Source organism: Halichoeres trimaculatus, unplaced genomic scaffold (genome assembly GCF_033239565.1).
Source record: "Halichoeres trimaculatus isolate MK-OKI-2021-1 unplaced genomic scaffold, fHalTri1.1 fHalTri1_scaffold_14, whole genome shotgun sequence".
NCBI classification, from domain to species: domain Eukaryota; kingdom Metazoa; phylum Chordata; class Actinopteri; order Labriformes; family Labridae; genus Halichoeres; species Halichoeres trimaculatus.
The window spans coordinates 6,373,347-6,400,428 of record NW_027437192.1 but is presented as its reverse complement, the minus strand read 5'-3'; the positions used below and the strand labels follow the sequence as shown (position 1 = coordinate 6,400,428).

At 43.5% G+C, this 27,082-nt stretch overlaps 1 protein-coding gene across 1 annotated transcript in view; it reads left to right on the top strand.

Moving 5' to 3' along the window:
• macf1a (microtubule actin crosslinking factor 1a) overlaps positions 1-27,082 on the top strand; it is a 313,188-nt gene that overhangs the window by 242,018 nt on the left and 44,088 nt on the right. Inside the window, exon 66 of the mRNA XM_074686117.1 lies at positions 26,907-27,068. Coding sequence (XP_074542218.1) covers positions 26,907-27,068 — 162 coding nt within the window. The remainder of the gene's footprint in view (positions 1-26,906; positions 27,069-27,082) is intronic.

Genomic DNA, 27,082 nt, shown 5'->3' with positions numbered 1-27,082 from the left:
GTGTCACAGAAAGCAGTGAGTTCATTGAAACAGGAGAAACAAGATCATAAAGTTCCTGTTTCCCTGTCAGAGTCTTGCTTTTTATCCTGTTCATGTTTATTCATGGCCCTCCAGTCTGCACATATGTGCTACTGTGGAATCCGTGTTTGTATTTAGAGGGCCGATGAGATGTGTGTGTGTGTGTGTGTGTGTGTGTGGGTGCATACACTCTTAGACAGAGGATGCTTCTAATTCCAGTCTTTTTCAGGGTGCAACCTGGAATCTCAGCTGTCTCCTCACCCCACCCTCCCACACAAATACACAAATACACACAGACACACATTAGGGTGTGGCATCAACATCCCACTGCACTGCATGCCCCTGGCTCGCTCCGGTCCTAAGCAGCTGACACAGTCTCTGGGTGGGATGACAGCATGCACACACACACACACACACACACACACACACACACACACACACACACACACACACACACACACACACACACACACACACACACACTCTGCAGTCTGAGCAGAGGGGCGTTATGAGGCTCTAAACTCGTAGCTGCAGATGGACATTCCTGTGATGGGCTGGTTAGTCTGGGTGACAGCAGAACTGCAGGCATGTGTGTGTCTTTGTGCAGACGTGTTTGTAGAAGTGTGTGTCCTAAATCATGGCTGCACGCCTCCCTGTCCTCACCCCTCCATCTCCTTCTCCCCTCCTCACACCTCTCCTCCTATAGTGCCTCCTCCATCCTCGGAGGATCTTTACAGCAGTGACTCACTGTCCTTCCCGCACCCACTGTGTCAGCAACTATTTAATGACGGGAGTAGAAGTGGAGCCAAACTGGGCCAGCAGCTCACTGGTCGACTTTGGACTCAAGCTGTGAAGCTGGAACGTGTCCCAATTTTCACCTAGAAAGCTGCTAACGCATTTAAATCTGAGCCTTTTAGTCAAAAATAGGCGTTTTGAACACTCGAGAGCTGGTCCAATATGTTTCCACTACATACATTATACCCCATAAGTGACCTGATTAAAAGATAGCATGTGTTACTGCAGCCCCATGCGGCGTAACATACGATGTGTGTGTGTGATAGAACATATTAAATATGGCTGAGCAAGAGGTCCTCAGCAAAATCTGGACCTGAAAGCATAAATCATAAGTGACATGAAAAACCTGCAGGAACAGCTTTTTGGAGGTGAGAGACAGACTAATAACCTCTGAAAGCAACTTCTTAATCAGGGTCTCCATGCATCCTTGAAAAGTCTTAAAAAGCCTTAAATTCATGTATCTGAAACAAAGGCATCCGATACACCTACCTAGTTATTTCTATGTAAGCTGCAGTTGGAGCTTTTATCTGCTACGTGAAGTCCACTCTGTGTTCAGAGCTTTTATTCTAAAAGCGAGCATCCTCTCTGAATAAAGGCATAAAAAGCCAGACTATATGATTACAAATAAAAAAAAGAGTGGAAATGTTTCTCTTAAGATTATACCAAGGCATTGATACAAAATTCAGCCCGTTTGATAACTGGATAAAATACTATCCAGACTTTTACTTTGGGCTCTGGTGTGCAAAAGAAGTACCAGGGAATAACAATCCGTAAGATGACTTTGGAGCATTTCAGTTTTACCACGTTCAGGCAGAGGGGACAGTCGTCGAGCAGACACACTGCGTTAGGAATACACGTTCAGACAACAGGTGATACAACACATTATCCACACAGAGCAGCGTGAGACATGAAACAGCTTTGACAACATAACTCTTATGTGGCATATTAGCTTAACAAGCTAGCGCTAGTTTACTTTTTTACTGTTAACGACTAAGTGAGTGTTATATAGCACAGTACTGCATAAGTTATTTCCAGAAAAAAACTTTCTTGTACTTAATAAAAAAAACTTTTCGTCCATTGAATTTATAGAAAACTTTCATTTTGTTAGATGGTTTATTTCTTAGATTCAGATTTGTAATGTCAAATAATATGAATTCAGTATTTTTCAAAATATCTTTTTTATATTCCCTGGGTATTCACAAGGTACCCATCTACAGCTCAGTAAAAGGATTAGCTTCAACTGTAGCAATCACAATAAAATAGAATAGAAGAATAGAATAGAATAGAACTTTATTGTCATTGTTACAAGTACAACAAAATTGAAGTCACAGCAAAAATCAAGAAAACAAAAGTAAGAAAGTGTATAGAAGTGCAAAAAGGTCCATAAGAAAATAGATGCTGACAGTTTGTCCATCATTGTCCAGTCAGCCAGCCTCCACCTCCACAGGGTCCAGGACTGAGCTTTTTCAGCAGTCTGTTCAGTCTCTGTCTCCTGGATCCTGTCTGCTCACAGCAGGTGAAACTCTTCCAATGTGGTGTTGGTGTCTGATGTTAGCTCCGTTAGCCATGTCTGTGAATAGCATGATGCTACTCTGCCTTCTGGTATTCCCTCTGTTGCTGGGTTAGCACAGCTAGCTCGTCCATCTTATTGGAGACAGATCTTACATTCCCAATAACGATGGATGGAAGGACAGGTCCATGCCGTCACTTCTTAGCTCACACCTGAGAACTAGCACGTCGTCCTCACCTCCTTTTCCTCACCTTGTGGGAAAACATCAGGCCTTGCACCAGTTAGCATTGACATGCTACAAGCTGCTAACAGCTGATTTCACATGTAAACAATACAGCCATGGTTACATGTAGGATCTCCAGATAAACACAGGAGAAAAAGTAGTAAAAAGTTTTATTCCTAAAATGGAAAAAAAAAACTTCTGTTGTTTTCTTTCTTTAGGACTAAAATTTTCAGTCTTTTTTTGCTCCTATCCCTGTGATATTAGGTGTCTGCATGCTATCTAGCCAGTCTGGTACTATGGGTAATTACAAATTTATCGAGGGTTGGCTGGATCATGTTTGTTTGGATTGCAATACAGCAGAATCCCCCCCACCAACGCGTGTATTTACAGCTTTTTTTGGCCTTAAATTTTGTTCAAGGTGGCATTAAAAAGTCTTAAAAAGTCTTAAATTTGACTTGCTGAAACCTGCAGATACCCTGTTAATGTTAAAAATCTATAATTTCTTCACAATTTCTTTGTAGAAATTTCTCTATGTAACCAGCTCTTGTGATTTTTCAGATGAATAAATTAGCTGTCAATGATAAACAGGGTTAAAATAGTGAGTGATTTTACCCTGTACCCCAGTTTCAGTAGGACTTGAAAAGCTACAAAGTGTTTTTAGCCGTCACAGCCGCGTTGGCTCGTCTGACTCAAACCGAAGGTGGCGTGCAGTCAGGAGAGTTCAGTGTGTCAGAGCCCACTAACCCTCTCATGACTCCTCTGCTAATCCAAGTCATATTTTCTCTGGACATTTCGTCTTCCTGTTCTCCCTCAGCTGGCTTATCGTGTCTGAGGAGCTCTCTGAGGAGCCGATTGGATCACGCTAACATCATTTCTGTAATCATATAACCTGATTCCACCGGCCGAAATTTCCTGTAGCTGCCTGCTTACACAAACACATCTCCAACCACCTGTGTGTGTGTGTGTGTGAACGAGTGTGAGTGTGCGCGCGCGCTTCAGCGTGTGGTCGAGAAAGTGAGTCATTGTTCTGACTTGGGATTGTATGATCTAAACATGTCTGGGATTGTGTGTGTGTGTGTGTGTGTGTGTTTCACATCTTAGCCGTTCCACTCTCAGGTCCTGTATTGTTTCAGCTGTTGTGAATTAGAAAGGCATGTCATGACTCGGCCAGGCCTTCTCACTCCCCTTCCCTTCCTCTTTTCTTCTCTCAGGTCAGCGAAATCCAGTTTACTCTCGGGTGCTGGACAAATATTCATAAGAGCGTGATGAAAACACAAATTTAATTTCTTTCCATAAGTATTTTTAGAATGTCTATAGAAAATCTTTTTGTTCAACTATTTTGTGATTTTACAACAAAAATTAGGATCTTTGAAGGAATGGTTCCTTAAATAATAAAACACTTGGTCTTTTAGGTCGCCTATTTTTTGTGCCATATGAGTGTGAGGATTCTGAGTCTATTGTAAAAAGAAAAAAAGGTTAATACACAGCCTGTAAACACTTCTACAACCAACAAGCTGCCCGAATCTGCTAGCTGCTCCTCTGATATCCTCCAGATTGTTATTTTATACCCATGACATCAGCTTTATTTATACCTTTAAATCGGTTATGTCATGCTGTAAGATGATGGCATTCATTAACAAAAAACACAATGAAACGAAACTTAAAACTGCACAAAACACCAGAATAAAAACTTTTCAATACTCTTGTGAATAAATGAATAACCTCTGGAGTAACCAAAGTAAAAGTAAGCATTAAACCAAATAAAGAGCACTAATAAATCATGTTTCTGCAGCATGTGCAAAGCTCAGGAATAGCAGCATGAATAACACTATTTCTGTTCCTCTTTGTTCTTCACAGTGGGACTAAAAACCTCTGCAGAGAGCTGAAACTGAGAACATATTCTCAGAAGATCATTGCTTAGATGTTGCTAAATTAAAAGTTTGTTTTTAGTAAAAGTTTGAATTTTTGACTCTTTTGTTTCCTTAGACTTAAAATTACTGCTTAGTTCTCATTCTTGTCTCTTTTTTTGTCTTCAGTGAAGTCCTCATCCTTTCTCTTGTTGCTGCTTGTTTTGTTTCACTGAAGAAAAAAAAAACTTTTTTTTTTTTTGCCCGAGGATTTTAAAGAAAGAAAAATCTGAGAGATTGTGTTTTTTGGCAAGATAATGAATTTCACAAGTAGATAATTTCACTTTGTTAAGAAGTGCAAGATTTTTTTGATTTGAACAAACACTTGTGTTTCGTCAACACCAGAGGAAATGCACCAATACAGTACTGGTATCGGGTATCAGTGGGAAAGGGGGCGATCCATGGTGCCGATCCAAGCGACCAGCTCCATGCTTGTTTGTTTATTTTTTTACCAGCGCTCTTGGCTACTTAATTTAAAATGTTACCTCTAATGCACTTTTTTTTTGCTGCATTACCAGTCTACAGGGTGTAAAAGTTCACAATTGAATATAATTTCTGCACACTATGAAGCTTTGTTTTGCTAGTAAACATGTAAATGTTTTATAGTTTCAGTAAATATTCACTTCAGTAATTCAATATACTCATTTTTTGTCTTTTTACTTAAGGCATTACCAGTCTTATCCCACAGTAGAGCACGCTGGTTATTATTTAACACTGTTATTGGATTGGTATCGGTCGATACCCAAAGCCCAGGTATTGGTATCAGTATCTGAACCAGAAAAGCTGGATCAGTGCATCCTCTCAGCGAGTAGTGAACAAGAATACTTTAACTCCTTAATCTTTCCTCCTACCATTCAGCCCTTTACTACATTGACTCTGGACATGTTTGCCTCCTTTTTCACTGAGAACGTTGCAAACTTTAGCACCCGGTTCTCTGAGCCTGACCAGACCTCTTGATCCTATAACCACCAGGACCCTGCTGACCATCTTACCAATAATCAAACCTGCAGTCACACATCATCAGTTCCTCCTTGGAATCTGGGGTCTTCCCCACAGCTTTTCAACAAACTCGGGTCACCCCACTGCTTAAGAAACCAAATCTCAACCCAGCCCAGGTTGAAATTACAGGCCAGTCTCACTTCGGCCTGTTTTGTCAAAAATACACAAGCGCACAGTCTATAAACCAAGTCTCTGAACATCAGTTATGGACCATAGACTGTATAAAACATGGATGTAGTCTCCCTGACGTAACCCATCTGTGTCTGAAACAGACTTTTGAAGCATATCGGCCATTGCGGCCATATTGGTAGTGGTAGGGGCTTCGCATACAGCTATAGGGCTCCTGTTGGTCACGTGACCTGAGCTGTGCCTTGGATTGGGCGAGCTCTGGATCTTAATATCCTCTAAACCGCCAAGATAACCCCCCCCTTACAGTGTGTGCTGATGGTAAAATTAGCGACTTAGACAGGAGACGTTTTTTGAAGCAGGCTGTAAATAGGTTAATTTCTGCTTTGAAGACAGCTTTTGTTGGCTTGGTTTGTATGTGACTTCCTGTACTTCTGGAGCCAGCCTCAAGTGGACACTTGAGAAACAGCAGATTTTAGCACTTCAGCATTGTCTCATATTCATAGACTGGAGGTTGTCGCTTCCTCTGGACACATTATTCAACATAGAAAAAATAAAATAAAATAGAATAAAATAACGAAGAATCTTACTTCGCTCCAAGTTGGATGAAACAAAAAGTTATTTTACTTTTTGTTTTTCTTCCTTTTTAATTTTTGTTGACCTCAAAGCGAGTCTCTTTATATTTCTGTCTTTTTATGCCGTGGTTGATCCACCTGCACATGTTACAGAAACACATTAAGAAGCTTCAAAAAGGAGTAATTGTTCCATCTGAGTTCAGAAATATCAACTTCTGCTGCTGCTTTCTCCTGTAAATGTGTTGAAAGGTCTCTCTGAGAAGTAGAACCAGGTGGGTGTCTGGATGTGTGGGAGACGGAGGAGGCTGGAGAGAGAGAAAAAAAACAGAGAGGTGACCTCCCAGCGGGCAGCCTCACAGGTGTTGTTTGTGTGGGAGAGGAGAAGAAAGAAGAGGTCAGCGACAGAAAGGAGGAGAGGATGAGAACGTTTATTTCTGCTGCGTTGAAAATCCCAAAATTGTGTGAAGCACAAGAAAAGTCCTGTGAAGTGTTTATCACGTGAAAAGTTCCTTCTGCATTAACCACACGCGCACGTTTGAATGTGTGCGTGACGCAGACAGCTGTCTGCCAGCTGAATGAAAACACACAGTGAGAGCCAGGCTGGGGGAAGTTTTTTAAGAATATGTGTCAACTGTAAAGCACATAGTTCATTGCACACACACTCAAACACACTCATACACACTCATACACACTCGCCAAATCAGGCATAAAATCTGCAAAGTCTGACACTACCATTATGACCAGCAGATGTGTGTGTGTGGATGATTGACGGGCGCTTTTATTGAAGTTATCGAGCACGTTGGAAGAGGTGCATGCCTTATTTGCTTAGAGATGTGTGTGTGTGTGTGTGTGTGTGTTTGTGCATTGTCTTTGTCTGACTTTGGGTGTGTGTATGTGTGTGTGTCCAGCTCTCTTTGTGTCTGTCTGTCTGCTTTAGAAAGGTGGAGAACAATAAATGCTTTCACCCACTCACCCACACACACACATGCACGCACACGGACACACACACAGGTGAAATGTTCGGCTAGTTAATATAAAACTACCCCAGAGAGTTGGAGAGGAGGAGGAGGAGGAGGAAGAGGAGGAGGAGGAGAGTAAAAGCACGGAGAGTGAGAGCGAAATGGCAGCTCCATTTTTCCTGCTGCCAGGTTACCACAGAGGGAACGATGAAGATCGAAAAACAGGACGAAAACGACATTTTTGTTAATATAGATTACAGATTCTCTTCAGCTGGGGAGAAAAGCAGAAATAAAAAAAGAGGCAGGATGGAGAGAAGTATATCTTCCTGTCGACAGGTGTTTCCCCACGAGCAAATAAACGACCCAGAAAAGTCAATAACACACACTCCATGCCCTCCACCTGTGTTTGTGTTTATGTCACTTAGCGGCACTAAGTGCTTTCAAACCTCCAGACGCAGAAAGAGCCGCAGTGTGAGCCTGCCGATTTTGCCAAAACACCATTACATGTTACTAACAGGCCATTTAGAGGACGCTGTGATGCGAAGTGAGGTAAAGTTTTTTACCGCAGAATGACCCCTCAGGGGACGCTAAACCACCTAATCCTCAGCCTTCCTCCTCCTCCTCCTCCTCTGTGACTCTTTAACCAGCCGTGACGACTCAGGAATGAATGAAAATTACAGACAAGGTTGGAAAATGGGCAACTCCGCCGAAGCTAATCAAGTTAAATCCTAAACAGATCATGGGGGGTCATGGGTGGAGACAGACGGGGTCATTTGAATAAGCAAATTAAATTAACTTCACTCAATTTTTTTTTTTATTGTGGAGTCTTTTGGATTTTGTTGTGCTCTCTGCAGAGGGGATTGTCGGTTAGCTGTGAGCCCTGCATGCATGTGTGTGGGTGTGTGCAGCAAAACCGGCGACAAACCCCTTTTGTTTCTATGAAGACGTTTGCCTTGGACGCGGCACTGACAGCTGCAGCGCAACTGACAGAGAGGAGGGGGGCAGGGAGTTAAAAAGAAAGAGTGGAGTATTTAGCATGTTTGACATGCAGGCCACGAGCTGCTCGGTGCAACAGTTGAGGAAGACAGAGCGCAGACGCTTGCTTGAGAGTTGGAGATGTGTTTCAAGGGAAGGAGAGGAAGATGGGCTCTGAACGGAGGAGGTGGTGGAGGAATGCGACTGGATGTGAGAAGTCTGCAGAGGAAAACAAAGTGGCTTCAACCTCTGGAGCTGCAGGTTGCCATGTTTGCTGTTATCCCTCTTCTGACACACAGCAACCCCCTCCTCCTGTTATTTCGTGCACAGCCCCTTTTCCTCCTGGCCCCTCTGACACACACTCACACTACCCAGCCGGGTTGGGTTTCAGTGAGGGCGCAGACGGGAATGCACAAGTGGAGTCTGTGAATATCGCAGACTTTTGCGTGGGTCTGTATCGTTTAACCTGTGAAAACTTCGACTCAGACGCGAACACAAACACACTCCTCTCCTTAAACCCCGAACAATTGCTCTGGGGGGAAAAGGCAGCTCATTACTGACTGATAAGCCTCTTTCTTTCCTAACAGTCACACCCCCTCCTCCCCACCTCTACTCCTCCCTTCTTTCTTTGACTCTGTATCATTTCACAGCACAGTTTTTTGTGCTCCAAAAAAAGGGGGGAAGGCGGTCCTCATCCCTGGAGCATTAAGTGGATTACAAAGCGATGAATGTAGCCATCTCCCATCACGAGCCACCTTCCCCTCTCCTTATTCTGCATTTTACGCTGCCTGCACAACACAGCTCTTTTAATTTCTCCTTCTGTATTTATTTGGAAAGCATTTTGCTGCACAGCGTGGGTTAATCAGCTGCATCCCAGTTTTCAGCTGATGTTTTTTTTCTTTAGTAATGAGCAACTCTTTCTCTCTGGCTCCACGCCCCCTCCTCGCACTCAGCCTCTCTATCCGTCGCTACTTAATGCCTCACTCCTTCGTTTTTATTTTTTTTCTCCTCATTTCTGGAAGAGAGGAAACCAGCATGATTGGAGCACTTCCTGTGTTTTAATACCAGTGCAGGAAACAGAACAAACGGAGCTGAATTCAAACACAAACAGCGAGGGAGCAAGCAGTCAGGGAGGGAGGGAGGGAGGAGGGAGAAGCGACATGTGAGTGGGTGAGAAGGGGAGGGGAGCAGTGAGCCAGCGAGAGTGAGAGGAAAAGGGAGATTTTTTTAGCAGCTGCAAACCATTTCAGCTGTGTAGTGGCCTGAGAACAGAGACCGGGAGTGAAAGAAAGAAAGAAAGAAAGAAGAAGAAGGAGCCCACACGTATCTCCGAGAGAAAGAGGGAGAAGAGGAACTGGGATTGCGTGGCACTTTGTTTCATTCTCAGTACGGACTCAGCAGCAGGAGGAGGAAGACGGGGAAGAAAAGAGCAGAAAGGGAAGGCAGCGTGTCCTGGGATTGTGTGCTCGCTGGTGGAGAGGGGGAAGACGCTCAGGCTGAAGCTGGGAGGGCTGTCTGGGTCTTTGCCCTCTGGATACGGTCCCACGACTCACTGCTCTGCCCTGCTCGCCTTCCTGGTCCAGGATACAGCCCCCTACGCCCCCCTTTTTCCTATCTACCCCCAGATGCCCTCTTTCACTCCAGCCTCACCCCCTTCGATCTCCTGTACCACCTCTCCCCTGGAGCTGTGGAGGATTTGAGGATGAGAGAAAGAAAGCAAGATAAAAGAAAGACTTGAAACATTGACAGGGATTTCTTCACGCAAAAAGCGGACCGCTTCCCTCTTTGTTCTGGATTTAGCGGAGGATTTTCTTCAAATGATAGGCTGTTGTATGGATAATGGGGCTGAATTTCATTCAATAGTGATGACTGTTATGATGGTGATGAGACGTCTCAGACAAAATTAGGGTTTGTTCGTGAAGCACAAAGCCCTGATTCTTTGTGATGGAAGCTGGGGACATGAAAAGCTTTAACACTCGCTGGACCAGAAAGTAGCAGTGACTTGGTGAAAGGATTTTTTATTACTTTTCTCACCTTCAAAGGACAATATTTCCATGTTTCCTGCCTCTTGTATACTGGATACCATACTTTCATTCATTTTTCTGTGCACATCTTTTTCCAAACGCGAGCAGATAAAAGAGAATCCTCTCCGTGGAGTATTTTACTTTCCTATCATCGCACCCCACGCAGCTTTTCTTTTTATATAACAGAGAGTGGGTTTTCTCACCTTAAAAGGAGACTTTTACACTTCCCTGCCTGCCTCTCAGTGAGACTATTAAAGTTGTCCGAGCCCCCTCTGTCTTTTCCTGTTGTGGCACAGAAAAGAGGAGACCGGACCGGAGAGGAAAGAGGCAGGAGCTCTGTGAGAGTAATAAAAAAAAGGGGGTCAAGGAATGAGTTTCTGCACATGAATATGGAGGAGAGCGCTGCACTTTGTGTTAGTGACAGCAGCACAAAGAGGTGTTATCTGCACGCTCCTCACCTCACCTTGGACTTTGTACTTCTCAGAGAGGGAGATGATGACTGCTTCTTTCCCTTCCTCCCTCCGTTCATCTCTCCACCTCTCCCTCATTCCTAACAGTCTTTTAAATAAACTGAGCTGGTGATTAATATGGTGCCGAGGGGGAGGGCTGGATCTCTCATTGCCTCGCTGATGCCACACAGCATCTCAGAAAGACCAAGGAAATGCACGGCTGTTGAAGTGACATAGGAAAGGACTCATCGTGCACCGGTGGATATAATTTCTCGAACACTCTTAGAATGTGAAGCCTGAAGGATTTTAAAAATGCTGCCAAAAATGTGACTCCGCGGATTATTGGACAATTAAGGTAAAGGAATTTTACAAAGATCCATTTTTTGTTAAATTCTCCTCAGTGCCATGTCAGTCCTGCACCTTAAGCTGTGAGGTTTCTGTGACGTCCCCAAAGTGAAAAAGACAGAATGGGGAAACCTCTGAGCCGTCCAGACTGCCTGAGGCAGAATCCTCGCTGCCTTGGTAAAGGTGATGAAGAGGAGGCGTACATCGAGGATTGCTACGTCCCCCAGCGATCCATATACGATACCATGCGCATCAATGAACAAATAGACCAGGGGACCAAACTGTGTCAGCCTTCCAGGAGTACTCTGGGCTCTGGTGGGGAGGTGAGAGGAGAGGGGAGCACGCTTTCCAGCAATGGCACCATTGGAGCTGAGTTAGGGGGTGTTTTCGTCTCCAGGAGCGCAGACAATCCCGGTGGAGTGAAGAAACTCGATGAGAGAGTGATCTTTGATGCCTTAAAGCTGACCGGTGATGCTCAGATAATGTCGCCACCGGTTGCGATCGTAAGTCCAGGGTTGCCGATCGCTCCGTCCTCGTCCGGCTCCGGTGTGGTAGCTGCAGTGGCCAAGAGGCGGCACCAAGGTGGGGATAAGAGGGACAACCCAAACCGCCGCTCTTGGAAAGCCTTCATGCCTCCGAGTTATCCAGAGTTCGCAGAGAGACTCGAGTCTTCGTCTTCTGAAGGAGCTGATAAGCGATCGTCTGGGGCAGGTATTCCTCTGTCTCCTCTCCAGGCCATTCCTCCTCACCTGCCCCCAACAACCCCTACCTCATCCACTCCTTCCTTACCTCCTTACACACCTTCTCCTCTATCATCCGCCCCCCGTACTCCTCCTGTGAACTCCTCGCCGTCTTTGACACCCACAGTCAGCCCCGTGCCTCCTCTCCTGCAGCATCCTCTCAGCAGGCAAAAGCAGGTCCATCCCGTGCTTCAGAAGCAACAAAAACAGACTCATGCAGTGCCGTCGCCCTCCAAAGAACAGCCACCAGGCTTCGTCCAGACTCAGGCACCCCAGGGTTCTGGATCTGGATCACAGCAAAGCCCTAGTGTCTCGAGACAGGTAGAGAGAAGAAAGGAGGGGCAGAGACAGATGAGTCCTTTGAAAAGGGGAATCCGGCGGATCCCGGAGGAGCCTGTTGAGTTAGTGAAGACATCAGATTCAGAGAGGGATTCTCCTCTTCTGGATCAGGACCAGGGAGACAATGCCCCTCTAATCCCACCAAAACCAGTCTTCTGCCCTCCAACTAAGGCTCGCACCTGGCCTCGTAGTATAACCACCGGGAAGAAGACTCCTGTAGGCCTGAGACACAACTTCCCCGTACTCCCCCCTTTGCCTCCTCTTTTGGGTGAGGAGTGCAACACAGACGAAGAGTCACTTTACCTACTAGACCCCCCATCTCCATTCCTGAAAGAGGAGGAGGGACTAGTATACGGGGGTCTCCCTCTGTCTCCCTGTATCAGTCAGGAAGGAGGTGAAGAGGGTCTCCTCGGCTGGGATGCTCAGGGTAGCGAGCTCAGAGAACGCACAGCCTCTGAGCTCAAATTCGAGGAGGACGAGCGCAGGATACTCGAGGAGCTCGACGAGGATGAGCAGGAGGAGTGCAGGAAACTTATCGAGGAGGAGGAGGCGTGGAAAAAAGAAAGGGACAAAGCGGAGGAGGAGAGAGCTCAGAGAGAGGAGAAGGAGTGGGAGGCTGTTCTTAAATTAGAGAACAGGGAGATCATCGACCAGTCGTGGGACCGAGAAACACTGGAATCAGAGGGATGGGATTTGACGGGCTCTTCTGGACACTGGCCTGTTTTGACTCCCCCCTCAGGGTTTGGAGGTCCTGGGGCTGCCAGCGCCTCACCCTGCCCGAGCTCGGGGGCGGAGTCAGACGACCTCTTCCTAGAGTTGGAGAAGCAGTGTCAAGAGGATGAAGGAGAGGAAGGTGTGGAGATGAGCGTAGACCCTGAGCCTTTTGACCCGTATAACCTTCCTTGTTTAGAGGAGGAGGAAGAGGAAAGGGAGGAAGAAGGTGGACATGTTTGGGTAGATTTTGAAGGAACTCTTCCTGTAGATGCAATAAACTCTGTAGATCCTAGTGCTGCACCAGACTTAGAGAATAGTATAAGAGACTCCATTTCAAACCAGTCTGAGCCTGTTCAACAGATAACAAACTTTGACTTGGTGCGAGCACAGGACTGTGAAAAGGAACACGGTTTCATTGATGAAGAGTATGATGTTGACTTTAATGAGAATAAAGTGGAGGTAGAGGAAGAAGAGATGAGTTATCCAACAGATTCAGCTCTGGGTCAACAACTTGAGTCAGACTCTAGTGGTGTCCACATGTCCCAACCAGACAGAACTGGTATCAGTGACATTACCCAGACAGACAATGATCAACCTGCACAGACTGAAACAGACCCAGATAGTGGGGCATCATCAGAACACAACGCCGAGGATGATCAGGAGAGAGCGTCCTCTCCGTCTTGTATCCTCCTGAACCCTTACGCTGAGGATGCTGAGAAAGTGGAGGAGGAGATGGTGCAGGGCGATGGAGGATTGAAAGAGGAAGAGGAGTTAGGAACAGAGTGGGATGTGTATGATCAATCTGAGCCAAGTTTGGACAGCAGCGAGGGAGTTCTCATGGATCGCTCCCTCGAGGCTCTGCACACAGTTGAAAAAGAAATCGACAGTGAATGTACACAGGATGTTGACGATGAAACTTCCTGTCAAGAAAATACAGTCCCCTCAGAGATTAGCGAGCCCGCTGTGGAAGTAACGGGTGACACAGAAGAGCCATGCTTAGATCCAGAGACTTCTGTTGTCCCCACAGATGAGGTCTTAGGAATGGACATGTCTGGACAAGACTTAGATTTAGAAACTACAACAAATGTGACAGCTAGCACCCCAAAATCAGACTCTGCTCCAGTGGTTGACCCAGACTCAGCACCCCTACCCTCTTTACCTCAGTCACCCTCTCAGTTAGACCCTTGTTGTGCCGGTATGGGCTCCAAAGACTCAGAGGCCTTTGTGATATCAGACAGCTTTATTTACCTGGCTGTATCTGCGCCACCCCAGTACCCCAGTAATGAGTGCCCCCCATCTCCACAAGGAGATTCAATCCCCCCAAGTCCCGTCCTCAAACCTTCTTCCTGTGCCGACCCTGAGGAGGAAGGGTCTTTCCTTTCCCCTGACAGCTTTGTTTACATGGCAGCACCTGAACGACCCCAACCCAGGCCTTCAGATATCAGCTCAGCCTGTGAGGATACTCAGGAGCTGGATCTGGATTCATACTCTGAAGGGACCCAGTCTGGAATGGATGGGGTAGAGTTTGTCCTCGGCTCCATGACCGGGGACAGTGACTGGGAGTCTGACGGCTCGGCTTTAGACTTTCCTCCGCTGATGTCCACAGACCAAGTCTGGGACCAGCTTGAGCCAGGGATGCTGCAGAGCCTTTTCACACAGACAGAGACGAGCCCGGCTCAGGCCTGTAGGCCTCAGGACGAGGGGCCAAAGGCTGTGGCCACAACTTGTCCAACTGACCCTCTGTTAGAATCAGGAGAAGAAAATGAAACTTCATCGATACAACCCACCACTGATGCTGACGTACAGGCAAAGGTATGCTCTCATTTAAGTGTCTGATCATTACGATGGCTGATTTCCACAGAGGACTGCTCGGGAGCCGATATTGGGGCTGTGTTGATGTATTTAGTCTGGAACGGTGGTTGAAGCAGTGAGTCACAGGGTGACATGGGAAAAGACATAAAACAAAGAGCTTGCATCAGGGAGGTGGTTTACTTGCTGCTTTTGTATATTAATATGATACTTTTATAGAGCAGTAACCCAGAGTGGTGGTGTAAATAGCGCGCCTGGTTTATTTCCTAATAAAAAGGCGTTGGTAAGTGCTTAGAAAAAGCTGAATTAAAATCTGTTTTTAGAAAGAAATGCATGTGATGTGGACAAACCGAGGCATAGCATGGAAAAAGAATTGGGTCAGGTATCTGGGCGTTGAGTTGAACTGATGTAGACATAGCATGGAAAATACATGTGTGGGGGTTGAAGTTATGTAGACGCCATAATTAGCTAGTTGTGTTTGAGTAGTAGGGCTTTAAATGAGTGCAATATGATGCTCAGAGGGGGGTTTGCTACTTATGGGAAACTACCCTCCAGTTTGCTCGCGCCGCTCAGCGTGTGCTTTTGTGTGTGCATATGTTGTGTGTCTGGGTGGGGGTCAGGGCTAATCTACAGTGCATGCACATATTTCAGGCTGATCACATGTTTATTTGTGGGAAGATAAAAGAGCAATGTGAGCCAGTGGCCTACTTGCGATGCTAATCTGAAGTGCACAGTTTACAACATTTATCTTAAGGCCTTGCTATTGTTGTGTTTACACTGTCCGTATATAGACGACAGAATGCTATGTTTCCATACAAAGTCATGGGTGCAGGGTGTTTCCCAGCTGTGCATGAAGGGACTCAGGCCAAAGTTTCCCATCTTGTTTATACTATTCGAAAAGGGCGATGCTTGAAGAGGCTGTGTGTTTGTATACGAAGCCAGACTTCTGGGTGACTTTCTCCGTTTAGGTTAATTTGCTTTCAGAGAATGTAATCAGTGTCACAGTGTACACAGTGTGGATATTCCATACATGCCACAAGATTAGGTTAGCCTGGAGCTAATGCAGACGACTGTCAGTGAGACTGTGAGTCTGACCCGTCTCTCTGCATTCATCTGCATTCAGCGTTTGCTTTGTTGTGTTTGTGTAATGTCACTCCTCTGCTATCTACCTCTGTGTTTGACTGTGTGGGCTGCATGTTAAGGTGTGAGTATATGCAGAGTGTCTCTCAATGTGGCGCTGTGTTTGACAAGCTGTCATGCTTTCCAGGAGCTCTGCTGTGACTCAATGTCTGGCCCAGATTTCCCTGATCTGAACCTGTGTTTGACTCGTTTTTCATGCTTCTTTCATGAGAAGTTTCATCAATGTATGATTCACTTTTAAAGTCCTGTTGATGAATGGCTGCATCACCAGAAACCATCATGTAGATGTAATGATTTCCACAAACACATTGACTCCACTTTAAACTATTTTGGGACTCATTTCAGGCAGAGAAACTAAATCATTTCTTCTCATTGCACGTAATGAACACAACCCGAACCCACGCTGATGATGCAAACTGTTCCTCTTATTATATTACACTTCCAATCAGGCACCAGTTACTTACTCCTGCCGGTCAGTCACAACTCATTTACTCAAACCTACGTGACTTGATGTGTGTGTTTGAGTGTATGTTTTATCAGTCTGTCTCTGTTTGCTCTGGAGTCGCAGCCTCTCTGGCTTCACTTTAATGTAATCAGATGTTGAGTCCTTTAGACTCATATCTAACAGCAAAATTACAGCAGCACAGAGTAGTGTTGTAAGGATGTTCTGCAACAACATCAGGGTTGTTTTAGACAAGATGAGATTTAAAAAAGGAGACATGATTACATCCACTAAGGAAGTTATGTTTTTGGAAGAGTTTGTCTGTTTGTCTGTGAACAACATAACTCAAAAAGTAACAAATGAATCTTGATGAAATTTTCAGGAAATGTTCAAAATGGGATAAGGAAGAAGTCATTACATTTTGGAGATGATCCGGATCACCATCTGGATCCAGGACTTTTTTATAGGATTCTTTATCATTGTGAGATAGGGCCGTTTTCACCTCATGTATACATAACTCCACAATAAATGGTCGGATCGCTTTGCAAAACAATACAAGACAAGGTCACCATAATTTCTGACAGATGTAAAAGTACGATCCAGATCCTGACAATATTCTGGACACTACGATCCTGAATATGAAATATGTGCTGGGTCATCATAATCTTCAACACTGTCAGGAAACAAATTATCGTACAAACCTGCAACTAACATCAAATTGTAGCAGACAGTCTGCTGAAAGGGAGTATAACATTAAAGTCGGACTTAAGTGTTGACAATCACAATATGCTTGGTGGAGGTCTGCGCTCTCTGAGTGCTTCTTTAGATTTTAAAGCATATATCAAAAATAGCTTCATAATCCAGGTCATTGTTTGTTAAAAACATGGATGTAGTTTCAATGATGTCACTTCCTGGCTCCTAAAGACAGGTTTTGAAGCCTACACAGGGAAAGAGGTAGACCTGAGGCAGGCTTTTAGCCTCCGGGTAAACAGCCACAACTCACCCACTCATTAACCCAACAAACCTGCCCCTTATCATGCAAATTCATGTACAACGCTTACCCTTGATAAAAATCAAAACAGATGGGTTTTCAAAAACTCGCCCTTTGTGAAGTGTGTATGACTAAATGAGTAAGATACATGCTTAAAGCTGGATTCTGATCACCCTTAAGACATATTTAATTCAGCTGTTAAACTTAAAAATTTTAACAGGGGCCTAATGGGAATTTCTCAGCTTTTGGGGTCAGCCTCAAGTGGACACCAGAGGAACTGCAGCTTTTTTTGTACTACCTCACAAGCTTCATTTTCAACTCTGCAGACATTTTGAGATGCAGTTGCAGTAGCATTTTGATTTTTGATTCCCAGTTTAGACAAAGAAACTTTTAGCATACACTTTGGCTGCACTGCAAGACATTTCAGTAACGATACCTGTGCCAGACTACAAGCGTTGCTCCAAGAGGACATAGAGAGCTGCCAACACTCCAGATTTGGACGGGAGTCTTCAATTTTTTAACCCTTCTCCACTCTTGTTATTTCTCCCATTTATTCCTCATTTTTAATATGACCCTGTGCTCTTTCTTTTTTCTTTTTTCTTGTCTTATATGTTAACCTTAAAAAACACCTCTGAGGTTGATTTTCTGATAAACCTCTTTATTTTTAACAGTCTGCTGTTGGCAGGTTTGGACTTAACAAGTAAATAAATAATGCCAATGATGTAATTCTATAGAAAAACATAAACCTCCCTGATCAGAAACACAAAGCTCCCCCGCTAACACTGACTCTTTATTTTCTCATACTGGATGACAGATGATAGATGACCTGTAGGGAACTTGACTCCAGTTTTTGTTCAGATATTTGAAAGGTGACACATGCACGTTTGTTATGCCATGAAATCCCTTTTTCTTCAGCCGTGTTTTCTCTCCTCAACTGACTCTCATTCTCCCCCCTCTTGTCCTCTGTGCTTTGGGGGGTGGTTGTTGCAGAGATAAGGAGGTGAGAGGTAAATACCGTGCTCCTCTGTGAGGAGAGCTGCCCCTGCCAACATAGCTACACAAACAGTGTGTGTGAAGCTGTTCGGGGGAAAATAAACCCTGATAGGAGATAAGAATGTGCCAGGGCTAACACTGGAGCTGTGGGCTGAACTCTGTTGCCTTTTTTGTTGCTGTGCTTGTACACAAACCTGTCTTGTTGTCTTTGTGTCCCCCATCCTGATTCTCTAATAGTATAAAACCAAATCAACACCAAACAGCTTTGTTTTCTCTCAGATAGAGACTGATACATGGTGTATCAGCAGTAGAAATGTGGAGAGACGCTGAGTTTGGAAAGACAAAGAAGCAGACACAAAAAGAGTGATGAGTGTCGACGGGGAGGTTGGGTTGCGGAAGCTATTGTTTGCATGAGAGAGCACCTTTTGAGCGCTACATGGGGCTTTAGTACTCTGATAAGAGAGCTACGCTGGCAGGCAGAAACAAGCAGAAGGTCTGTTGGATTAATATGGAGCTAATTTTAAGGCCCAGAGTATGTATGCATGCCCCACAAACAGACCCACAGACAGACAGATGGACCAGCTTTTCATGCCGTTTGATAAACTGGGACAAGAGAATGCACGGTACAGACAGACCGACCGATGGCAGCTTAAACCTAGATTTAGATGCGTGCAGTCCTGAAATGGCTTGTTTCTTTCATAAGCATTTTTTGTTTGTCTTCTGTCTGCAGATACAACCTCCAAAGGGTCCTCGAAACGACTTTAATTTATGTCTCTAAAAGTCTCAACCCACAGCGCGTATAAAAAATGGATTTCACTTTATTTTTAAAACTTCACATCCACACGGATGAGTTTAGAGCAGGGATTGTGCACAACTGTTTTGGACCTGAATGTTGAACTTCATATTTTGAGTTCAGAAGTTTTATAACCTATGTTTTACTGGAAGTAGACTTGTGGTGCCAGCTTTCTGTCTGACACAAATCACCCCTGATGCAGTACGATGAAGGAAAAGGGGGAAAAAAGTGAGGTTTTCTGAAATCAGCACAGATTGTTCACCGTTTTGTTCCGATTAGTTTTCACTTCAAGTTGGAACAGTGAGAAGAAATGAGCCAGAAAAACAGGGAGCTCAGAAAAGAGACAGATGTGGAAACAGTGTGAGAGACAAACAGGCAGAGACAGACAGAGAGAGAGAGAACCAGGTGGCTTCAGGTCTGCCGCTCGTGCGTTTGTGTTTTGATTGATGTGATAATTCTGGTTGTGAACAGCCGCCTCCGGGATAAACCTGTGAAACACGGGGAGAGAAAAGGAGGAGGACGTGTTCAGGAACAGAGAGAGGCATGAAAGCAAACGCAGGAGCACATTGATCTCCCACTGGGATTGAACGTGGGTGCTCTTAAAATGGTGAAAGCTGATCAAATATTTGAAGCTTTTTGGGAATAATTTTGTGTCTACCTGCTGCAGCTGTACTCGACTGTTTCACTGCAAAACCAGCGCAATAACAAAGCTCTTAAAACTGGAAGAGATGAATGATGTTGCTCTTTGTCTGTAGCAAATTGTTTTTTACGATACATGCATTGCTGATAAAGATGGGATGGGTAGTAGGAAACTGAAAGAGAAAGAGCATGGTAAGGTTTGATCCAGCGTGCTTTGACTGGAGGCCAGATTTGCATGAGATTTGTATCTGTTGCTGATGCTCAAACAAGGATTCAAATGGGATTTTTAAACCTATTAACCCTCTCATCCCCACGTCCCAGCTCAAAGCTTTTCTGGGGAAATTTGTCGTGGTTTTGTTTTGAAGCAGATTTCTTCTCTTTCCTTCCTCATTCCATTAAAAAGTAAAGGGGGGAGTGAGGAAGGATGAGGGTTGAAAGACAGGAAGAGAGTGTGAGACGAGGGCAGAGGCAGGAATAGAGGGTGAAGGAAGGAGGGGGGAGGAGGGGGGAGCTAGATAACCGTGCCGTTTCTGGCTGCCATACAGGAGAAACGTTTTAGACTAAGGTACAGGATATCCAGGCGGCTCATTTTTTCCACCCTGGGTTTCTTTTTAATGCTCACATACAGTAACTCCTGTTTAAATGTAACATCACTGTCTGTTTTTGACCCAGTTTTATCTTAGCCTTTCTTCTGTCCAGCTGAAAGCTTAAAGGAAACAGGTCACTGATTTCAGACTAACTCTTTTCATAAAGTAGATGCAAAATCTATACAGAGACAGAGATGTAAAACTTAAAAGCACTTTTTTCTAGCAGTAAATGAAAAGACGAGGTTTTCTTATTTGATTTTATGAGTGATTCTCAGAGTTCATTACATCCTGTTTCACCTTATAAATGGGTCAAGTTTTATACAAGATGCAACCACTGCGATCACCCTTCTTAGCATTAACAAAAACAAAAAAATGGACGCCGTCCCAACAAATCCACTGGTTTTTAAGAATTCTGTGTGAATACAAATAAGGTCTGCATGATATAGCCTAAACCCAATATCTTGATATTTAAAACACATTAAAAGGCAATATAAATTTTAAAGTTAGCCCTTTTATGTATGAATTGCCACCAGTTTAATGATTTAAGCAGACCCCTCAGTTGGATTTTCAAAATTTGCAACCCCAAACCCACGACTGTCGAGAAGTGCAAGAAACTTTTTTCCCTCTTTTCCTGATGCAAAAACACTCTTGCACAGGAGAGTTTTCTTGGTGGGTGGGGGAGGGAGCTGCTTGCTGTGAGAGGAGCCCGAGCAGAAAATAAAGGAAGTGAAACTTGAAAGAGAATTATAGTTTTAATGATTTCATTCATCTCACATGCAACAAACTGCAATATATCAAGTGTATTTGATACATCCCCACCTGTAATACAAATAATCTTCAGATGCAAACCATCAAATTTTAAAATCCAAGCAGAAACTGTTTGATTTTCTTGGTGGAAAAGTCTAAAGTGATGAAAATAGTAATTCAGTTATTGAAAGACGGTTGCATTCGTCCTTTAAAGTTAAACAGGCTCTCTTAGCCAATCAGATTTGTGCTGATACAGATGTTTTTCACTCCTTTTTGTCATTTTTTTCTACAAGCTAAATCTCTTTGATTTTCTTTGCTCACTTCACTTAAATGGGTAAATATTCTTTAAAGCTCCCATGAGCAATTTTCAGTGTGTGTTGATTCTGAGTCCCTCTGTGGACGAAGCAGTGCGTCTTCAGCATTAACTGGTTTTGTCATGTTCATATATAAGTGGTGTTCTCTGTTTTAAAGTCTGAATGTGGGTGTGCTAGAAATGCTTTTTTTTGTTAAAGGGATTTTATTTTATTTTATTAATTTATTTATTTGTCAGGGAGTGCCGTCTTTTCACGTTCATTGGCAGTAGGTGGCGATGATTTCTTGTCATGCTTATTAAAACCCAACATTTCACAGTCTATCTATCTATCTATCTATCTATCTATCTATCTATCTATCTATCTATCTATCTATCTATCTATCTATCTATCTATCTATCTATCTATCTATCTATCTATCTATCTATCTATCTATCTACCTATCCATCCATCCATCCATCCATCTATGAGCATATGAGCGATTGAGAGAAGCACGTGTAGAGAAAAGAAACTGAAACTTAAGTATCAATCTCATCACCCAAGTATTGATTGATACTGATCCCAATGTTGGCATCAATATATCCATATTTTGGATTGATTGGCACACCACTACTCATAACTATATACAATATACTTTATATACTTTTTTTTTTTCTAATGAATGGATCAAAGAGCCGCACACTGTGGCAAAAAGCCACAAGCGGCTCACAAGCCACAGGTTGGCCACCCCTGGTGTAGAAGAAGACCCACAAGATATCATGTGATTAGGAGTTGCTAAAGATAAACCTGTTGAGTATTTTCAAAGATAACTTTAAGACTGAGGACATCACCAAAGTGTCGTAATTCTTCCTAAACTTTTCCTCAATTTGGGTCTCGAAGCCAGACCAGTTGACAACCACAGCTGTAAATAAACATTAGTAGCAGTAGTTTAAACTCCTCACAGGCACTTTGAATATTTCTGTGAGATTGTTCAGGTGACTTGTGAGTTGTTCTATCAAAAGCAACCCTGAAAAAGTTTACTCTTCAGCGTCTCAGCAGCTCACACTGATTCCTATTTGACGAGACATATCAGCACAAACAGTATTTAGTGGTCATCAGCCTGTCACGATTATTTCTCAGCTTTAGTCACATCAACTGTCATCCTGGTGTTTTTATCTGTCGTCCACACTGAACTGTGGCTGAAGTGAGAAAACCAATGTGGTCCAGATGGAAGAAAGTGAGTGGGACGAAGATGATGATGATGATGATGATGAGAGAACGGAGGGGGCAGCTGTGGTCGGGGGAGCAAAAAGGGAAGAGAGGAGGCAGAGTGCTGACACGATGAGAGGACGAGGATGAGTAGGAGGGAGAAGGATGACAAGTAGAGCAGTGATAGTTCAGTTAGCTCGGTGAGAGCGTGAGCTGCTGCGTGCCGACTGAGGCAGGGAAGAATGACAAGTATGTGGGACATTTTCCAGAGCTCTGGTTTAGTGGAGTCAACCACTCGAGCTGGTGAAGGAGAGAAGGAGCAGAGAGGGCGGCTGAAATAGAGACAAAAAGAAAAACACAAAGACAGCGACAGAAATATACTGTAAGGGCAGAAAACCTACGGCGATTTTTATACACACTCCAGTGTATGTTTAGATGATGAATGGGTGTACTTTCCCTGTTTTTCCTTTTCTGTTCCCCTCTATCTCTGCCATGCACACACACACACACACACATACACACACACAAAAACACAAACACACACACACTCCAGGATAAGGCGTAGGGTGGAGCAGGTCATGGCTGCAGTCATTGTTGTTCTGCTCGACAGACTTCCTGTTCCAAGCTGCTCTGACGCCCATCGCCACAACACAGCTGCATCCAGAGGAGACGCGGACGCTGGCTCACACACACTTACAAACACACACACACACTCATTCACATAATCATGAGCAGATTTGTACTTGTAGAATATTCAATCACACTCACAGACATTGATTAATACCTGTGCTCATTATGCACAAACCCAAAGATAAGGACATATTCACACACACTCTCTCTCACACACACACACAGTCCTGGCAGAGAGAGGCTGTAGTTTGATGCCATATTTAAACCAGATGAGCAGAAACCTGTAAACCCTTTGATTATGACCCACTGCAGAGTCTCACAAACACGTTCCAGCTCGACGGCTCACTGCAGATCTCCAGACCAGCTCAATATAACGTCTGCAGATCTGTTCACGTCTAACTCCACACTTCATAAAACTTAATCCTGAGCTTTTTGAGCTTCTAAAAACAGCTGATTAATTCCTGAGGAGTAATGAACGGGACTTCCATTGACTGGAAATTTGATCGATTAGCTTTTTCCTTGTGGTTACTATACAGTTAATAATTTTACTAGCTATAAATCCAATCATTACTTCATCACTCAGCATCCTGCGGAAAAGTTTTCTTAAACCGAAAGAAGTATTAAAAATACGATCTGTTTTCCAATAATTTTCTTCCTTAACAAGAGCCAAAATTTTACATCTTAGCTCATCACAGGAAATGCAGTCTTTATTCATGATAAACACAACCAGATCATCCAAAGGGGGCGCTAGAATCAACATGTTCCTTCAAGTAAAACCTAAAATATTCATTTTTTGACTAAACTTAGCACAAAAGTAGAGAAACTTGTGTTTGGTAGATGTTTTCTTTGTTGTACAGCTTCTCAGTGATAAATCTTTTTAAAGGTGTGAAGAATATCAATACAGCAACATATCGTGATACTTTGACCTGTGATAAAATATGGACATTTGAACTCTTAATATTGATATTTCTGTAAGAAAACAAAATAAAACAAAAGATATTTTAGGTGAGTTGGAGGTGTAATATGTCCTCTGGACCTCCACTGCAGTAGATGGCGCCAAAGATCTGCTCCGCTGTATATGGGGATGGGTACCGAATTAAGAACTTTTAAAGGTACGGACCGAAGTCTGTCAAAAGGTACCATGTTTGGGTACCTGAATGCATCCTTGTGACCATAAGGGCTGTACATGAACACAGCATTATAAGGTTATATATATTGAAGAATTCATTTGTTAAATTGAAAAATAATTACATTTTATTATTGAACAGATTGATATTTTTTACCACATAAACACAAAAAAGTACTGAAAATTGGTACCGTTGTGTATCGATACCAATTGCCAGGTACCGGGCATCAGTACCGTATCATTTCAAATGTGAAAGGTACCCATCCCTAGCTGAATATTGCATTAACTGTATAATAAATATAATCTCAAAGTTATTCAAAAACTTTTATTCCTAAACTTGATGATGTGGGTTTTGATGCTATAAACATCAGTGTTTTCTCTCTATTCTCGGGTCTGTTAGTTAAAATCATTTTAAGTTTAATTTTTACAGTGTAGTAGACTGATACAATAATAATCATAGTCATGTTTTGCGCAATATTAGATTTTTTTTATGAGTAACATTGGTTACACCAAGTGACATTTATCAGTTTCACGTCTTTCACCCAGTAATTTTTTGCAACATCAGTTCAATGTCACAGTAGTTTAAGTCACAAACTTGAAACACTTTATGTTTTTAAGTTAAGTGTGTGTATGAAAAACTGCATCTGACTTTCATTATTTCAAACACAGCAAAATAGAAAAGTTGTTTTCAATCAAATAGTTAACTGTGTATACTATCGTAATCTATCACGATATTGTGATATTGTATCGCGAGGATCTTGCCAATACAACACCTTAATCTCATACCGTCGTAAAGCCTGTTTATCTCATTTTTAATGGAGCCATTACTTGTTGGATGAGCTGCAGAGTTGAGTATGTGTGAGTGTCCATGAAATTTACCAAATCTTCTCTTCCAATGCCAAACAGCCGTCAAAGAGCCAAAAAGTTTTGTTACAGCAAAGAAAACCATCTACCAAAGTCAAGTTACCTTGCTTTTTGTGCTTAGTTTGCTGCAGCTAAAACCATTTGAGATATCTATACAGAATTGAGTAATCCAGCCTCTGTCTGACTGGTTTGCTTTGTAGGAGACTTAAAGTATCAGTATTAATCTTAAACTCTTCTCAGGCTCAGCTTTAAACTCCTGTGAAGTTGGTTGCATCATTAATAACAGTTTAGCGCGGTGCAGCAGCGTCGGCTTCTTTGTTATTCTTTGGATGTTGGACACCCACGTCTTTCCAGCGTTTTCCAGACCGTCGTGGTATTTCACTGAAACCCAAACCTTCACTTTAACTGCATCTCTCCTCTGTATTGTCACCCCAGGCTGGGATTTACCAAAATCTGCTGTGTGTGTGTGTGTGTGTGTCTGGTTGTTTGTCTGTCTCTTTGTGTGGCCATCCAGGTTTGGCAGCCTCACTCTTATAAACCACTGAGCTTAACTCTAAACGTCTGGACTTCTCCGCTGTTTTCACGACGGCGACTCCCCCCAAATTGCCGCCTGAAACCCCCGTTTGATGGGATTTCATCCCAGAAACGGTGGTCTGCAGTGGTGGTGGTTTACAGTCTTCCCTCTGCTCGGGGATTTGCTGAACACCATGAAACTGTGAAGCTTGTTTTGTGGATTTGGCAAATTGTTGGAGAAAGAAGGATAGCTTACAGGAACTGAGCCGTGTTTTTCATTTTGACATTCACTGCATTACATTTTGGTTTGTTTTTCTTTTTACTGTTCCATGAAAAAAGCCAACGATTAAACCCAAAACTGATGGTTGAAGGATTTTTGAAATATAATGTTAACAAACACAACCAGAAATGAATTTTATAAGGTTGGGTCTGAGGGAATTGAACAACAAAATGTCAACAAGAAGCAGCTTTTTCAAGTGTTATTTGTCCAGTCTCTTCTGGATTAACATTATTTTGTTAAACACGAGTGCTGAATACAAAAGCTTATTAAAATTCATAAAATTTCGAAGCAGGGGATTACACAGACTATTATTAATTCAAGTTTGTTTTGGATTGGAAATAAATTGAGTCTGACTTTATTTATTGCTTGTTCCCATTGACTAAATCAGGATCCAGTGCTGAGCTCTGAGAGCGGCTTCTGTACGTACAGTGTGTGTGTGTGTGTAAGAGAAATGTGTGTGTGTTTGGAAACAGTAATAGAGGGACAGATTCACTGTGACAGAGGAGCTGTATTGGCTGCTGCTCGCCTTTTTTTTGGCCGGTGAAGTCAAGTCTGGTAGTCTTTAGTGTCGGGTGGCTGCCTCTATTGTCATCACAAGATGGCTCCAGCCTTCCACTGCGACGTGTGTGTATCTGAGTGTGTGATTAATGTGCCTCGACAGGCAAAGTTCTGGTGTGTTTTCTATGAACGTGTGTGAATTTGGGTGTGTGATTAAGTGAGGGTTGTGTGCACTCATCCAAATGTGTGTGTGTGTGTGGCTGTGTATGTGTGTTGTCGACTCAGCCTTTTCCAACCAGCCCCTTACTCGTCTAACTGGCTAATCCCCCATAATCCCCCTCTCTCCCCCTCCTCTTTTTCTCCTCCCTCCTCCCACATTTCTCCCGTCTAGCTCCCCTCTCTTATCTCAGCACGCCTCTCAGACTGTCTTTCATCTGCGAACACACAGTCACCTCTAAATATACATAATGTAGTAAAGTGTGCTCCCGTTTGTCGTCACGCAGATTGAATGTGGCGTGTATTTTCGAAGACTGACTCAACTTCTTCTGCTTTCAAATAAACAGTTCAAACTGGGCTGCCTACGTGCGCTCCTTACTTCCTTCATTCATTTATGAATCAATCAATTAATCACAACCCTTTTCTCACCTTCTTCTCCAGGCGGTGGAGAGAGAACAAGTGGACAGCATTCAGCCGAAGCTGCAGCACGTCAACGCCGTGGGTCAGGGTCTGATCCAGAGCGCCGCCAAACACACCGACACCCAAGCGCTGGAGCACGACCTGGAGAGCACCAACCTGAGATGGAACTCACTCAACAAGCGGGTAAGACTCCAGGA